Source organism: Podarcis raffonei, chromosome 7, assembly GCF_027172205.1.
Source record: "Podarcis raffonei isolate rPodRaf1 chromosome 7, rPodRaf1.pri, whole genome shotgun sequence".
In the NCBI taxonomy this organism is placed as follows: domain Eukaryota; kingdom Metazoa; phylum Chordata; class Lepidosauria; order Squamata; family Lacertidae; genus Podarcis; species Podarcis raffonei.
The window spans coordinates 64,071,662-64,089,800 of NC_070608.1; the positions used below are offsets into that span (position 1 = coordinate 64,071,662).

The window sequence follows — 18,139 nt, forward strand, 5'->3', positions numbered from 1 at the left end:
TGTCTTAACACATAATTCTGGTTGAGATAGTTAACCTTGTTTGATCCCAAAATTTCTGATTCTTAACCTACCCAAGTACATTGAAGTTTTACACCTTCTACTTCCCAGACACCAAGATCTGCTTCCCAATATGCAGTATTATATCCACATAGATTCTGCTGTCCAATAAGTTCCAGTGCTAGAAATAATACCTAGTTAGAAAAACAAGTAATGCATTTACTGAAATGTAATCTTATGCATACACAGAGGAATGACCCACTGACTTCAACAGAATTTACACCCAATTGGGGTTGAGGCAAGTACTGTGCAGTTATTTATTTAAAGATTTTAAAAGCCCAGTCTTCAGCCAAAAAAGGCTCCTAGAGCTTACAGTTCACTAAAAAGGTTTTGCAATTGAGTTTGCAATTGCAAAAGTCAGAGCCATTCAAGCAGGACCACCCCCAAGTAAGTACGCTAAAGCTGCAATTGTGTTCACACTTAATTCGCTGCTTGCATTTCAGGGACCTCTGGCTGGGAAGCTCTATTTAGTTGCCCCACTGAATTTTCATCCCACTACAATGTGTGTGGTACTTGTTCAGGAATGCATTTGCAATAGTCTTCAGCTTCTTATGAGTTATCAAGGGCGCCATCTCCAAGCACCCACAATTTTTGTTGTTGTGGGTGCACTGCAGGGTTGCCGATGCAACTTCTGGTGCCTCACAAAACACGAGAAGTCATGTCCAAGGCATCGCAAGAGCTCAGAGATGCTGTCTGAGGCATCCATAATAACCTGGGGCCCAAGTTGGCACCCCTGTGAGTTATACCTCCCCAGGGACTTGTTGGGAAACCATGCAAATTTTGGTGATTGGTTCCTGACCAGACCAATTTGAAAGACAAAGATTAAAGGTTGAAGAATGCAACTCTCCTTACTACTTCTGATAAAAACCCTTGTCATTGTACTATTTCAGAAGCAGCCAGACAGAGTATGCCAATGTTGGTTTGGGGCTGTTTTAAAAGGCAATCTTTTCTAAAATGGGCCAATGTGAAAACAAGGAAGATACTTTGTTGCCATAATAATAATAATTATAGTCTGAGCCCCACAACCTGTTTAAGGGATTCTCACTTCGTAAGAGGCATGTGTGTGGGGTGGGGGAGATGCTTCTGTGTCCTGTCATACTGAAGAGGATTGTGTGATGGCAGTTGTGGATATTTTCCTCATTCCCGGGTGTAATAAAACACTCGGTTTACAGGGGGGAAAGGGCGGGGATCTCTTTCCTGCTCATATGGGAGCTTCTTTGAGGAAAAGAGGCACCCACTGGAGCAACCCCATTATCTCACTCCCGAGACTGGAAGGAGCTTGTTTTCCTGCTTGTCCCATATGCATTGCTCACCTCCACAACAGGGAAATTTAAATGCTGACAGGGGTCACGGGTCTCTCTTTTTTAAGACTGCTCAAGTGAAGCAGTGGGAGTGGAGAACGGACAAAAAAACCTGTAACTGACTGTGATCAATTAATTAAAAGTACCACTGCAATCGAACCAAGCAGGGGGCCATGAGTCTTGCTTAATCCCAAAATCCATCCTTTGCCATTGCTAATGTGGTTGCTGGGAAAGATCCACGACTGAAACCCTAAGGAGCATGATTTTTTATTTATTTTTTTGCGTGGGAGGGAATCTTCCAAATATTATTTTGGGGTGTATACATCCAATGCATTGTGTCATCGGGGCATCGCGTATCAAAACGTTGCGGAAGAACAATGGTTTTGATTATTGCGGATCTTGAAAGAGGCAATCCCACGGCAGTGTCTTAAAAAGGTCGCCGGTTGAGGCTCTTATCCCTTTCGTACTGACACGCAACGAGACACGCTAGCGTCCGCATGTAAAGTCAAAGGTACTGCACGATTCCCCTCGTCTGTAGCGAGCTATAGGGTTCCACGCATACGCTCCAGAGAGCCCGTGGTTGAGGCGCTCCACGCGGTAAAAAGTTTTCGCGCCTGCGCTCTGGAAAGCAAGTCTGACGAGGAAAAGGAGTTGTTGGTCGCGCGGAGCATGCACGCTTGAAACCAGCCAAGTTGCAGTCACGTGCCCCTCCTTCCTCCTTCCAGGGGAAGCCACGTCCTCCGCGCAAAGCTGGGCGGTGGGGAAGGGGCGGGGCAGAAGAGGGGCGGAGTCCGCGGGCCTTGCGTGACAGGGCGGTGACGCGAGGGCGCCGCGGGGTTACGGTGGGCGGGACCTGGGCCGGATGAGCTCCTTTCGCCATTGCGTCGCGGCAGGAAAAAGTAGTAACTGCCGCCGAGGGCGTTTAGTCGGCCCGCTACCATGAGGAGGTCCGTTCCCCAACTGCTGCTGCTCGTGCTCCTGGCTTTCCCCGCCGCCTTGCTTCTGGGCGGCGCCCGCAGCGGCCCAGGTGAGGCGGACCGACAGAGAACGAGCGGGGGCTCCGCTTTATCTCCGCCTCGCGCGCGTACGCGAGGCGGCGGTTGAGGGGCCGGGCGTGGGGGGGGGGAGGAACGTTCCTGTGCTTTTTTGAAATGGAAGCAGCGCGTGAGGCGGCTTCGCGCGCGTCGTTTCGGCGGGTGAATTCTGAAAGGCGGGGGCGGAGGCTTCTGAGTGGGGCGGGGGGCTCCTTTTCCTCTGCGCTCTCTCCCCCCTCCCCTATTCGCTAGGCTGACGTGTCAGTCCAGACCTCCGATAGCCACATGGGGCTGGCTGGTCGTAGCTTCGTTTATTTCTACGTTTCTCGTTAACCTCCTTTTTGAGGGACTCGACAGCTGACACGTGTCAGCAGCCCGAGGTTGTGTGAGGAGTTTCGCTTTTTTACTCCTGCAAACTCTTACCTTCGGTGGGAATGGAGCGCGCAGCTCTTCACGTTGCTCATGTGTCTCCTCCGGTGCAGCTGTGATTCCTTCTGGCTGCTGCTGAAGGGGAAGAAAGAGAGGAAAATCACACATAGTTCCTCTTATTTCAGCACAGCGTTTAGGTTCGGCCTCTGACCCCACCTGGAGACGTGCGAGCCAAAAAGCTCGGTACGCTTTGGCAACCTTTGCCAAATGGACAACTATCGGGAAACCAGTTTCTCTTGTTCCCTTTAAAGAGAGGAGAGGGAGAGTTGAAGTGCAGGCAACTCACACGGAAGCATAACATTTCAGGTTCTTGTGATCAACTTGTTGCACTAGTGTACAAGCTGCAGCTTTGAGATCCTTGCTTTGAATGGGAAAGAAAGCAAACTCGTGCCCAGAGGAAACTTGTGCCGGATTCATAGGGGCTCAGCCAAGTTTCCTTGAAGGAACCTTTGAAGTCTGTAACTGAAGACAGTTTTTCCCAAACCTGTTGGGTTCTGTTCAGTAGTGATTTCACAGCTGATAAAATTGTGGAGAGCTTGGAGATTACTGATCTCAAAAGTTGGGTGTCTGAACTGGTAGAGGTCTGCTGAACTGTGTGAATTGAATCAAATTACTTTCCTGAGTTTATTTGACAACTTAGAACATATCCCTGTGGTTGTCCACGGTCAGGGTTGAGACCTTCATGTTTTTGCTGAGTAAAACCAATAAAAGCATTTAAATTGCATTATCATACAAATTACTTGCAATTTCTTGGATGTTTCTGCAGCAGTAGAAGCCAAGGTCAAGTAAGTTTTGGGAGGACCTTGCTCAAGAAGCTTGTCAGTATAAATTGAGACCAGCATAGATTTGATTTTGTGTATCATACCAGCAAATGAGTTCAATTAATGTTTAATTAAGTAATTAATCAACATATTCTAAACACAACCAGATGGTGTAAACGTAGATTGTTTTCGATTTTGAAACAATGTTTGTGGTTGGGGTTGTAGTTGAGTACAAAATGAAGGAATACAGGGGCAGCTAGTGTAGAATACAAGTTTGTGATCTTATGTAGGGCTATTATTGATATGCAGGTGTGATCAAGGTTATGGGGTAGGTGTACTTCACAGAAAATATTGCACGTGTTTTCCAAGGTTAATTATACAGGGTGCGGTAACACAGCTGGAGGTCTGGGTGAGGGTTATGTGTTTAAAAGGCATGCTGTATTTGCCAGGAACACTTGTCTCTTCAAACCTCCCAGCACGAAGCCTACTCCCAGCAGACCACTGGCATTATTTCCATTTAAAACATAAATCCAGAAATGTTGTGTATTTGAATTGTTAAACATTCTGGAACAAAAATCACATAAATTATAAAGCTCAAACATGAAATAAAACATTGCTGGTATCATATGGGGATACCATAAAGGATGGGTGTTATATATGCCTTATGCATATATATGCATTCTGACATATGCCTTATGGATTAACCACAAGGTGAATCCACCTTAAAACAGCATGAACTTGCATATCAGAATGAGGGAGGGGGTGAGTTGAATTTCTTTCCCCAGCGGTCCCTCACATGGCAAGTACCTTCCACAGCTGTCATACATTGGATCAGCATTTTCATTGAGCTGTCCACCACAGACCCAAGATGTTTCATTCTTAGTAACTGCTAGTTCAGACCCCACCAGTGTTCATTTGAAAGGGTGGGGGGTTGCCTCATTGTGCATCACTTTACACTTTGAATTATATTTGCCTCAATTTGAAAAATCCTTCCAGTTTTATGGATGACCCTTCTCATAGTAACAACACAGATATCATTTGAGCTTACTGGCATAGGCTTATTAGTTTCAGATTAAAGGTAAAGGTACCCCTGCTCGTACTGGCCAGTCTTGACAGACTCTAGGGTTGTGCGCTCATCTCACTCTATAGGCCGGGAGCCAGCGCTGTCCGCAGACACTTCCGGGTCACGTGGCCAGCGTGACGAAGCTACCCTGGTGAGGCAGAGCCGCACATGGAAACGCCGTTTACCTTCCCGCTAGTAAGCGGTCCCTATTTATCTACTTGCACCCCCGGGGTGCTTTCGAACTGCTAGGTTGGCAGGCGCTGGGACCGAGCAACGGGAGCGCACCCCGCCGCGGGGATTCGAACCGCCGATCATGCGATCGGCAAGTCCTAGGAGCTGAGGTTTTACCCACAGCGCCACCCGCGTCCCTCCAGATTAAAGCTAGCACTCTTTTAATTTCATTTGCAGTGATTTTGTATTACCATTTTTTCTTGTAGAATGTCATAGATACATGTGTGTTTTCTCTTTGGTTTTGTGACCTAATCAGTTATAAGGTAGCTCTTCTGGAGATTTTGCATGTCTTTTCTCTTGGCTCCAATTCAGTTTTCTTGAACCTCTAGTTAGTGTTCTTTGTTCTGGAACAAAGTCAAATACCTGCATTCCTTGTTGAGTGGGAGAGAATTTATGCAGTTGCAATAGCATGTGCTTAGTGTTTTTAGCAAAGTGTTCTGATTGAGAGCTGGTTCCACAAATTAATTGCTGTGCATTTCCACTTTTGTTCCCCATTCAAAATATTTAGATAAATTCAGGGTGGCTCTCTTTCAGCATTAGTAGTTTAAGATAACTGGAAAATTACACTTCTCAATTCTTGGTAGTTAGTTCCTGGCTGCGATAACAGATGTTGAATACACTCCCTCCTCTCCACTATAATGCCACATCATCATTCTTTCTCAAATATATAGGAGAGATCATGAAATCTTGAAAGCATGCTACTGCTTGGAAAAGTTTGTGTGGTCTGCCATAGTGCTTTTAGCATAATGAACATTTCAAGGAAATCACTAAAGAATCCTAGTGATAGAAGTCTACTATCACAATTTAAGAGATTTAGTTTAACGCTTCTGCTCAACAGACAGCTAAATTAAACCAGTATGTTGATCTTAAGCTCTCTTGAAGTCACTTGAACTGAGTTGTAATGAAACTTTTGAGCTGTGGTTCCTTGATGGCACTAAGACCTTTCCTTTTGTAACATTCTGAAAGGAAGGAAAATTTTATTTGGAGTCTTCCTCGTGACCAAAAAAAGAGGGGTTGCTTTTGCCATACATTTGGAGGAGGTGTCCTAAAATCCTTTATTTCAAGCTCTTTCATGCATTGTCATGCTCTATTTTAGCAAATAGCTCTTTATGTGCTGTGATTGTGTAACTTGGTGTGGGCTGATACAAACTAGCATACCTCCACATTCCAGAGTTCTTAACCTTAATAAATCAAAGTTGCTAGCTTGCCATAGTGCAACTTCAGTTGTAGCTTCTGCCAAGATATACCCCACTGTGGGGTAGAAAATATTCTGCATGCTCCTAAGCTGCTCACTAGAGGTCCTTTTCCTTGCCAAGTGGATACTTGCTACTTTTTAGCTGGACTAACATGCCCATACTTTAAAGTTATGTTCAGAGTGCTAGTCGTGAGATGACTTCTGTGTGTTTGCAATAATAGTTTTTTTAAAAAAAGACCTTTGTGAGGAAATCTTTATTTTAACTATTTCTGTCCCTTCTATAATGTATTTTGGTAGGATTTAAGCCAGTGTCATTGGCCTTTATGTTTCTAATCTGTATGGTGCCTAGTGCAACTTTGCCTACATTTAAAATAATTTTTCATTTACCTTGTCTCTAGGTTCTAGTTTGCTGGTGGCTGCTCAAGATGCTACAGAAGATGAAGAAGCTATTGAAGATACAGTCGTTGAAGATGAAGATGATGAAGCTGAAGTTGAAGAAGATGAACCCACAGAATTGGTACATCTACAAGTATTTGTTTCTGTTTCACAAGCTTATGTTGTCCATTATTACAATTTTTACAGCAGATAACCTGTTATCAAGAGTACTCAATTGTCAGAGTCTACCGAGGATGTTTTGCTCTTGAGGTAAAGCATAAAATGCCACTCCTCCCTCTCCTCATCTGCATACCTGCCATAGCCCACTCACAGGGGGTGGGATGAAAAGGAGGCTGGGAGGAGGGGGGCAGGTGGCTTGCTCCTTGGAGGCCAGTTCTGCTGCTCCTCCAAGCTGTCCTTAGGCTGCCACGCTGAGACATTGGGCTGGCCCTGTTAATTGCCATAATGAACATCCAAAAATCATAATGCTTGAGTTGCTCCAACTGTAAGTAGGATATAGTAAAAATAGACCTTTGCTAAACCCAAGGAGCTGTACTGCTGGTCAAAAAAATGTGTAGCAGGGATAGAAATGCTGCAGTATATTGGGGAGAGGGAATATCTTTTGAGTGGTTGGAATGACCACATGGTCAGTTGTGGAGGGAAGAGTCACACTTAGAAATATCTGCATTAGGCTTATGGTGTTCTCTTTCCTAAGCCTGCCACTACAGGCCTCCCTCCTCCAGAACGGTTCCCTCTTGTATATCAAAAGCCCAAAGGGAAGTACAATGCTTGATGGCCACAGTTTGTATTACTGCCACCAAGTTGTATGCAAATCTTACTGATGGCTGTATTGCCATTAATCCTAGTGAACATTACAACAGCAGAAGGCTGGTTTTGATTATGTATAATATCACTTCCTAGACACAATTATCAAATGTGTATTTGATAATTTACTTAGTAACTCTAAGCTTTTCTATACTTTGTACATTTGACCACTTCTGCTTTTCATGAAGCTGGCTGTTCTTAGTTGTGGTTTGGTGTACAAGCACCTATTTTGGTGTTTTGGTAGCTGTTTTGTAAGGTTGTGTATTGTCCTCCTCTTGTTGCATGATAATATAAACATTAGTTTCTGATACCTACTCTATTTACAAAAGGTAAGTTGCTCACCTCTGATTTGTTCACCTTCCCCACCCTCTTCCCTCTCCATTCCTGGAGTACAATAATACATGCATACATAATTTTATTTATATGTCGCACTTCCGTATTTCACACCATACTCAAGGCAGCTCACAACATGAAAAAATACATAATTGTCATGAACAAAGATGGAGAAACCAAGTCTAAGCAGTCATGTTGCATTCAGTGGTTGCACTTCTTTCTGCTTCTCTCAACTAAACAGAGATGAACATGAATCCAGCTTGCAAGCAAACATCCTTCCAAAGGAGCCCTGTTAGACAGAGGCAGCATGGGGATTTTGCTTTCTTATGGGACTTGCTTCCAAACAGACACACAAAGGATTGTGCTCTTAATAATTGTTTTCAAGAAATTCCAAATATTTATTGCAACATTAATGTTTTTACGTGGAAATGCTTTTTATGTGGGATTTTGCAATAGTAGTCTTACTTCAGATATTCATTGCTTCACTGTTCGTCATAGGCTTTTCAAAAACATTCTCTTGTATTAGACAGAAGAGAAAGAGGAAGAAGATCTATCGGGAGAACCGAAAGCATCCCCTAGCGCTGATACAACCATCTTGTTTGTGAAAGGAGAAGGTAAAAAATCGCCTCCTTTTTACCTCAGACCAGCACACTTTATCAGTTTAGTCTAATTATAGTGCAACATTATGCAAGTTTTGAGTTGTGCACACAATTTCAGTTTAACCAGTTTTCTAATTTCCTCCTAGATTTTCCAGCAAACAACATTGTGAAGTTTTTAGTTGGCTTTACTAACAAGGGTACAGAAGACTTCATTGTGGAGTCTCTAGATGCTTCGTTCCGGTACCCTCAAGATTACCAGTTTTTCATTCAGAATTTCACTGCTCTTCCTCTGAACACGGTTGTTCCACCACAGAGACAGGCCACATTTGAATACTCCTTCATTCCTGCAGAGCCTATGGGTGGTCGCCCCTTTGGACTGGTTATCAATCTGAACTACAAAGACCAAAATGTGAGTGACAGCCTGGAAGCTTGGCAAGGTTTCCTTAGTGTTAGACTAGGCATTTGCTGATGTTATCCAGGAGTATTGAGTGATGTTTATCCAAGTGTGCCATTTTTATCTTGCTTAGGCTTGGGTATCTATTCTGCAAGTTCTGGTATAGCCAAATCCTTGATAGTATTCCAATATGATAGTCTAAGGTTTGTGATGAGTGGTTTTGGAAGGAGACATTAGAGTTCATGTCTTGGAGCCTGATTTGAACAGGTGCAGTCTTGCTTTTTAAAATACTGCCTTACTTTTTGTAACTCTTCACAACAACATTATACATTCCTCAATATCTGAATGTTCTGACACTTTCTGAATCTGAGTTGGTCTTTTTTGTTCTTGTTGTTTTGGTCAACATAAGCTATCGTTATGATTTTGCCTCCTCTCTCCCCCCTCACCTTCCCAATCCCAGGTAAAAAGCTTCATCAATCTCCAAATGTAACTTTGTCTAGAACTTTTGGAAAGGACAAATAAACTCCACTTTGAGTGGTCGCTTTTCATCCCTTTATTGTGGACATTTTCTCCTAGTAAAGCTTTGAAAATGTGTGTTGACAACCTGAGGCCTACAAGACACTGAGTCCTGTAAGCTAGCTTTTTGTTTATTGTGATTTGCAATGTGAGTGGAAATTATAGACTAGAACGAAGCGCTTAGGAGCAGTTCATCCCTGGAGGTGGAACCTTGGTTCTCAAACTTAATCCGTTTGACTCCCAAAACGTTTGAAAACCAAGGTGTGGCTTCCAGTTGGTGCAGGCGCCCCAGAAACAATAGCCGACAGCCGCATCAGACGTTTGGCTTCTGAAAAGCTTTCAAAAACCGGAACAGTTATTTATGGGTTTTCAGAGTTTTGGAGCCGATTTGTTCATCAACTAAGCCATTCAATAACCAAGGTTCCACTGTATTAACATTACTGCCACATACTGGCTTGAATCTGTTATCTTGGGCAGCCTTTAATGTTACTGTATTTTTCATTGTAGGGAAACTTCTTTCAAGATGCTGTTTTCAACCAGACTGTTACCATTATTGAAAAGGAAGATGGATTAGATGGTGAAACGTAAGACTTAATTTAAATAACCTATTTATTTATTTATTTATTTATTTATTTATTTATTTATTTATTCATTCATTCATTCTTTCATAGGCATTTATGGCCCCCCTTCATCATGCAGTCCTAGAGCAGGTTATCTACTGTTAATCTTTAGTTAAACTGTGTAGCATCTTCCACCCCCAAGGGCCTGTGGAAGGTGTGTCTTGACCTAAAAACAAAACATGTAATGAGGGTGGGCACACCTCAGAGGAGCCACCAAAGAAAATGCCCTCTCAAGCACCACTGTCCCACTAACTTCTAATAGAATCATAGAGTTGGAAGGGTCCCTGAGGATCATCTAGTTGAACCCTCTGCAATGCAGGAATATGCAGCTGTCCCGCACAGGGATTGAACATGCAACCTTGGCATTATCAGCACCATGCTGTAACCAGCAAGGCATCTTCTGATGATCTCAACACCGAGGCAGGTCTATATAATCTCCTTTGTTGATTTTAGAGTAGTACAGTGGTACCTCGCAAGACGAATGCCTCGCAAGACGGAAAACTCGCAAGAAGAAAGAGTTTTCCGTTTTTCGAGGTGCTTCGCCAGACGAATTTCCCTATGGGCTTGCTTCGCAAGAAGAAAGCCCATAGGGAAATCTCCGGGGACCTCTTTTAAAATGCTGGCAGTCGGGAGCAAAGACTTTCGCCCACCGCCCGCCTTCGGAAGAGGTCCTGGACCTCCTCTGAAGGCCGGCGGGGGGCAAAAGTCTTTGCTCCCAACCGCCTGCCTTCCCAGGATAGCGGAGAAGCGCAGCGCGTTTCTCCGCTATCCCGACGGCTTTTGAAGGCAGGCGGATGGGAGCAAAGACTTTTGCCCACCGCCGGCCTTCAGAAGAGGTCCTGGACCTCTTCTGAAGGCCGACGGGGGGCAAAAGTCTTTGCTCCCCCCCGCCTGCCTTCCCGGGACAGCGGAGACTTCTCCGCTGTCCCGGGCAATCTTAAAATGCTGGCGGGCGGCAGCGAAGCCTTCGCTGCCACCCGCCAGCATTTTAAAATCACCCCGGGACAGCGGAGGCTTCGCTGCCGCCGGCCAGCATTTTAAAATCGCCCCGGGACAGCGGAGAAGTCTCCGCTGTCCCGGGGGCTTTTAAAATGCTGGGGGTCGGCAGCAAAGCCCTCCTGTCCCCGGAGCTTGCGGGGCGGGAGGTGGGGAGAAGGGCTTTTCTTCCCACCGCCAGCCTTCAGAGCAGCCTTCTGAAGGCTGGCGGTGGGAAGAAAAGCCCTTGTCCCCCCCTCAGCCTTCAGAAGAGGTCGGGGGACAGACTGTCCCCGGACCTGGTCTGAAGGCGGTTTCCATAGGAACGCATTGATTGATTTTCAATGCATTCCTATGGGAAACCGTGCTTCGCAAGACAAAAAACTCGCAAGAAGAAAAAACTCGCGGAACGAATTAATTTCGTCTTGCGAGGTACCACTGTAACTCATAGGTGCTTTTCAGTGCTATGAAAGACGAGGATTTTTTTGTTTCCCACACATAGCTCCATTAGGTACATGTTTTATGTGCAGGATTTAAGATTTAGCATTAATGTGGAGCATTCTTAATTTCTTTTTGTCATCTTGGCTTGGGATGGGGAGAATTTATCTAGATGAGCACTTAGCTGTCCCACCAAAATTACTGAGTTGAAACTGGTGTCCCTTGGTTGGCTAATCTGACTTCTATCAAGAGATGAGTCCTTCATAAAGTGTTCTACAAAGTATAATTGGGGTTGATGTTGGGATGGGTATATGAGTGTTTGTTCATTTTTAGGACAGCAACTGTCTATGTAATTTGGTAAAGGTATTCAGGGATGATTTGTTTAGTTTTCTTCTATTTAAAGAAATGAAAGCTTACTGGACCTCTCTTTTCCTTTTTCTAAACAAGGATTTTTATGTATATGTTCCTTGGTGGACTTAGCCTGCTTGTCATTGTTGGTCTACACCAGCTGTTAGAATCTAGGAAGGTAAGAAATTCTGCAGGTCATCTTTCCAGTTATAGATGCTCCTCTGGACCCAGACGGTGGTCTCAAGGCACTGTGTTAAACTAACTGTCTCTCTTTAATATGTGGATGGGCTGGTGACTGAAATCTGTACACACTGCTATAGGCTACCTGGAAGGAAAGATCATGTCATATATTAGAACATTGCTTTCCTTAAGGCAAGCCTTAATCCACGGCAATTTTACACAAAGATCAAACTACCATGCAGTAGAAGTGTAGCTAATATTTGCTTTAGAGACCGTAGGCCAATTCCTGTTTATTTAAATGATTTTTTTCATGCAGTGGTATTCTCTTTGCAGCTGGGAGGTAACTGGATTGCATCTGCACACACTTCCTTATAAACAGAATGTTGTAAAATGTGATTAGATGCTGAGTTGCTGTAATAGAAGACTACATAAGCAAATCTTAGCCATAGTTGAGAGTGAAAAGTGGCTAAAATGCCATTTTTCATTTCATCATAAAGATCAGATACAAGTACAGCATGTGATGATTGACGTCTTGCAAGAGTTCCACATGTCAGACCTACAGTGGTGCCCCGCAAGACGAATGCCTCGCAAGACGGAAAACCCGCTAGACGAAAGGGTTTTCCGTTTTGGAGGTGCTTCGCAAAACGAATTTCCTTTGGGCTTGCTTCGCAAGACGAAAATGTCTTGCGAGTTCCTGCGGGGTTTTTTTCCCCTTTCCCCCCCTTTTTCCCAAGCCGCCAAGCCGCTTAACAGCTGATCCGCTAAGCCACTAAGCCGCTTAACAGCTGATCGCTAAGCCGCTTATCAGCTGATCCCCTAAGCCGCTTAACAGCTGATCCGCTAAGCCGCTTATCAGCTGATCCCCTAAGCCCGCTAAGCCACTAATGGGCTTGCTTCGCAAGACGAAAAAACCGCAAGACGAAGAGACTCGCGGAACGGATTCTTTTCGTCTTGCGAGGCACCACTGTATATTTGATTCTCCCAACATGCGTTTTTCATACTGACTTAGCTTAACCAACTATACTTGCCACGAATACAGGAATATAACTTCAAAAATGGTTCATAGATTATGGCTCACCCTAATACTGATTCAATCAATTAAGTTGAAATTATCTGTGTTATGTTGAGATTTATCACAAATTAGGATTTTTACCTTTAAATATTTGTAAAATATGCACACTGTTTTAAGAAATTATTGATGCTCATGCCACCATGTAGTAGAACTGCTGCTAGAATGTAAAGCCAGCAGCTTTGGGTTTGAAGTTAACCGCTGTTGTGATCACAAAAACATGCTACAAGTTGAATGGCTTAAGTGGAGTTCAGTGGAGTTCTTTCCCTTATTAAATCTTGTGCTTAATGTTTCCAGAGAAAAAGACCAGCTCAAAAAGTAGAGATGGGGACATCGAATCAGAATGATGTTGACATGAGTTGGATTCCTCAAGAAACTTTAAACCAGATAAGTAAGTATCCATATTACCATAGGTTGTTAGTTCATTAATGAATTTCTTATAAAAGGATAACCAACATCTTCCAGATGTTTGGATTCCAACTCCCATCAGCACTAGTCAGAATGTCAGTGGTCAGAAATATGGGAGTTGTAGTCCACAACATCTGGAGGAACTGTGTTGACTACAATGTTGAATATGCCTGCCTCTTAACTGTTTAGAAAAGGGATTGTTCTAAAGGTTTCTTTTTTACTCTGCCAGATTCACTTGAAATTAGTTCCAGAAAGAATTATTCCTTTACTATTAGATTGTTTTATAAACTTCAATGAGACTCCAACCAAAAATTGAGAATGCATATGAATTTGAAGAAGATAATAGTATTCAATAATATTGAAATCAATGATGAAGTCAATAGTGAAATCACTGACTGTTTCTTATACTGGTTAGAAGCATACTTGCTGAATCTATACAGCATTAGGTGAGGACAAAACTGTAATTCTGTGACTAGTGTACAGGGTTTTTTGTTGGGTTGGGAGCTGTGGAGTTTTAGCTGTATGTTTTGGTGATTTCTGATTGCAAAAATTAGTCCAAATATGTTCTTAGATCTTTTAAATGCTTGTGGACTTTTCTAATATCTTTACTGTCTCTTCTGTTTTGCTTTTCCTGTGGCTTCAGTGCAAAGTAGAAGAGGTGAGACACTTTATTGGGTTGAGGCTTCTGAAACGTATATTGTGCACTAATTAGGTTCTTATACACTGAACCCATTTCTGCTTAGTTGGTACACTTCACATAATTGCATGTGGTGTTAAAGTAATAAAGTTTGGAGGATTTCACCAGTATCTTGAAGATGCAACAGAAGTCTGGAGTTAATCCCACTTGGTATATTTACTGTTGCATATCTTGGGGGAGCTGATGTTCAGATACTAACTTAGTTACACTGTTAACATGGTTCAGTCACTAGAACTCAGTGGTATCTGCACTTATTGGGATGTCATCTACTTCACATGCCTGATTTCCCAAAGGAAACCGTGGCTACATTCTTCAGATTGCCAGAAACAAAATAGACCACCAACAATTTTCACAACACATGATAGAAAATTTAATTGTCACATCACTTGTTCCATAGCATAGGATACTAACTATTGATGCTAAACAGCAATTTGCATAGAAAATAAGTATTAACACATTAGAGGGCTTTTAAAATGCATTAAGATTGCTGCTTGCTTGGACTTCATGATCATGGTGCTTTAACTGATAAAGGGGCAAATAGTTACTAATATATATTGTACTGTGTTGGTGGCAGTGAAGCCTCTGACATTGACTGAGTTGATGTGGTGGAGTGCAATATCCAGCTGCTGTAGGAGCTAAAACGTTAGGCCAACCTCTGTGAGTGCCAAGGAAGTTGCAAGTGTGCATGGGAAATAAAAGGCTACACAAGGACAGGCTATATTCTGGGAAGATAGGTGACGGATTGCTGAGAAAGAAGGATGCTCAAGAAAGATTTCAGAGTAGGGAGCTGACTTGAGAAGCAGAACCAAAATGTCTGAAGAATGAGGCTTAGAGGATAAAGGTGACAGGGAACTGAGCCAAGCTAGCTAGATGGAGAAGGGGATCTTTTTTATAAAAAAAGAAACGTTATACTACTTAAAGTGCAGAAGGGCTGCCTGCTATGGGGGTGAGGGAAGGGGGCAGAGGGAGGCTCAACAAGAAACTAGCTAGAGGAAATGTTGCAAAGTGGGCAGAGGCCTGAAAAACGGGAATGTGAGAAAACAATAGATGGTGGAGACATCGAGTTCAAGAAATGAGCCCAGGGGAAAGTAGGACTCAGACAAAACAAAGGTTGTATACGTGGAAGGGGCTGTGCGAATAGATAGGAATTCATTAGAGAAGCAAGGGAGGTTTAGAGGATGGCCAGGGAGCTGAGAAAAGGTGTAAGGTTACTAGGTCTAGAGTTGGAACCCCACAATTACATTCATTCACTTCTGCTTTGCCCCATTAAGGTTGTCTGTATGCAATCAAGGCCAAAAGGTGGTTCGAATCAGTGTGCAAAATTCAGTCTCCACAACTAATCAGCCAATTACTTGTAAACCATCTAGAAAACTGAATACTAATTAAATATTGAAGATTAACACATTTATTGTGGCTTATTACTTATTGTGGCTTTTGCTAAAATGTTAGTGTAAGGTGCCATAGTTCTCTTTTTGTTTGCCCATAAGAGACTGATATCGTTACCTTTTGGGGGATTTACTGCCTGAATACTTAGCATTCTTTCTACTTTGTATGATTTAGAATTCTACAGATACTGAAACTTGAGCTTGTGAATGTAAAGATTAGTTTTTGATTTGGCTGTCCTTGAGCCTAGAGGGAAGTAGGGCATGATGTTTCCTTCATCCTTAGAACAGATACACACCTGTTCTATATTTAGAAACTGAAATAGAGCAAAATACTCTTGCTCAAGCCACCCATTGTCATCACAGAGCTGAGATTGAATGCTTTGATCCTGCATTGTTTTAGGAACATCTTGTTAATAGGCTACTAGTTGCATGTCCATAACTGAAGAACGTATATAAGATGCTTCTCAGATCTGCCTTTTGCATGATCGTTCTTTGAGGGAATAAATTAGAAAATAATTTTCTCCCCCTGGCCCCCAAAATATTTCATTTAACTTATCCCTTTGAATAACTTTTCTTCTTCTTTTCCTTCAGACAAAGCTTCCCCAAGACGGCTGCCCCGGAAGAGGGCGCAGAAGAGATCAGTAGGATCTGATGAGTAAATACTGTTAGTACAGTCAGCCTTTATTAACCCAGCCATCCAACCCCCTCCCTTTTGTTTTTGCTTGAATTGGGAGTTGTGCTGAGAAGCCATATCGACTGAGGAGAATACTATGAAAAACATTTGGACTATAAGCATTTGGCTGTGTTCAGAGAACACTGCATACAATGCACTTCTCATTCCTTTTAAAGAAACAATTAAGAATCATTGTGCTATCTGAAATGTGCCTTTAGAGTCTCTTCATTATGCTGATCTGTCATCTGCACACCTTTTGTTTCTGACGTCGTCAGAAATGCAAATGTGTCGTTTCCTACCCTGTTCTGATTGTATCCTGTCATAAAAGAAGGTCTTTATGCATTTTCCTATCTGTTACTCAGAGTCATCTATCATATTCTTTGCTACATGTATGCAGCTCCTTTTTGGTACGCATGTTGGAACCTCTCATGAAGCACTGAGTCGCATTTTTGTGTAGCTAGTATTCTAAAGGCACAAGCCGGTGTAACTGCTTTTAGCAGTATAGTGTTTGTTTTTTTACAATATTGCTGCTGCTGTTTGACATAAAGCGCACACTGAGTCTGAGATCCCAAATGTTCTTACATGTGTGTCAAATAAGGGATTTCTACAGCAGCTGCACTTGTGAAATATGAATTGTGTGCTCACGTTGGCATTCATCACCCCCTTTTTTTGATTGCAATATAACTGTACATCTGTATAAATTGTTAGTAGTTTGACTTGGTCAGCAGAGCTGGTGAATATAGCAAGTTGGGTAACTTTTGAATGCCTAGTTCAAATGGTTGCAAATTGGTCCTCACCATTGGCCTGGTTTGCAGGACACTCTTAAGTCAAAATATGGCTTACTAGGAGCAGTGGAACAGGCAGGCTCCTAGAAAGTAACTTGTAGCACACACACACACACACACACCCCACGGGCAGGTATGTTCTTGGCCATAGTTTGAGTTGGCAGGAAGAAAGCTTACCCACAAGGCTTGGTTCAGACAATAAGCTAAGCCTAGTTGAGCGCAATATGTGAGTGAAAAAGATGCAGGAGGAGCAAAGAGTCTGTAAGCTCCTTCCCAGGAGCCTGCATGTTCCTCCAGTCCCATTAAGCTATAATTTGGCTTGGCGTGTCATGCAGACCAGGCCATTATAATTGTAGGGACTCTTCCACCATTTGAAACCCAATCATGGATAGAAAAATGCATTGAATTTCTTAGATAAAGCTGGATACAAGGTTTGACTTTCATGAACATGTCTTTGGGCAACAACTTACAACCTGTACAGTGGAATTGTGCTCTTCTGTTCCCATATTTGATTGTATACAAAAGAATAAGTTCTAAAATGACAGTAAAAACATAAATTAAGTTTGTTTTTTAGTTTTGTGCCTTTTTCCCTTTTTGAACTCTTATTGATGTCTTACCTGTTTAAAGAAATGACTAGCGATAAATTCAGCTCTGCATTTTGCTCAGAAGGGAACCCTCCAACTAGGATCAATCCATTATTAACCTCAGTAAGTTTGACTTGATGAGAAACTAAAAGTATGTTAATTTCCTAATTTAAAGTCATGTTGATCTCTTTGGCTTAACTTGCAATTGTTAATAATGTACATCCAGTGGTAGCCTGAAATGCAGCAGCTGAAAGTGGACTGGAAGATTGGAAACAAAGGTGTTGTATACCTTCAAAGGCCTCATTCGTACATGAAATTCAGTTGTCATTTTCAGTTGTCTTTCCTCCTTGCATCAGAAAATAATTATAGCTTGATCGCCTATGATGCATATCTAAGCCAAAGTCATTGGAATACTTGCACGTCACCTTACTGCTTAAGTTTAAAGTTTTTTTATATATATTTTTTTTAAAAAGGAAAAGTCATGTGCTGCCATTTACATTTAGGGTTCCCCTTCACTGAAATAGTCCACATGGAAGGGATAACTTTTGGCAGTATCATTTTGCTCCTCTTTCAGCTTATTAAGTGGAGCTCTGAACAGGAAACCATTATGTTTTAATTATTATGCATTAGTAATTAATATGGTATCCCCCTCCCCCCCCAAAAAAATACATGTGGCCCAAATATCCTGTTACAAAGTTTTATTAAACGTTGAAAACATCAATTAGCAATCTTCTAATTTGGATTATTCATGCTTGTCACATTCAGCAAACAGGTAATGGAGGGTATACAGAGTTAAGGATGTATTTAATCTCTCAACTTTGGGATGGGGGAAGAGAGGAATCTGTGACTGGATTAATAGCTATA

At 42.6% G+C, this 18,139-nt stretch overlaps 1 protein-coding gene across 2 annotated transcripts; it reads left to right on the forward strand.

The window, feature by feature from the left end:
- The first annotated feature begins 2,193 nt into the window (after positions 1-2,193).
- Positions 2,194-17,257, forward strand: SSR1 (signal sequence receptor subunit 1). 2 transcript variants are annotated; one of them, XM_053396953.1, is made up of 9 exons: positions 2,194-2,385; positions 6,470-6,588; positions 8,131-8,218; positions 8,350-8,612; positions 9,621-9,697; positions 11,594-11,672; positions 13,041-13,134; positions 13,795-13,809; positions 15,825-17,257. In XM_053396953.1, the coding sequence occupies exons 1-9, from the start codon at positions 2,298-2,300 to the stop codon at positions 15,890-15,892; spliced, it is 891 nt and encodes a 296-aa protein (XP_053252928.1). In that variant the 5' UTR covers positions 2,194-2,297; the 3' UTR covers positions 15,893-17,257. The 2 variants fall into 2 exon arrangements, with proteins under 2 accessions (XP_053252928.1, XP_053252929.1); XM_053396954.1 differs by lacking the exon at positions 13,795-13,809 and having other exon boundaries at positions 2,195-2,385.
- Positions 17,258-18,139: the final 882 nt, after the last annotated feature.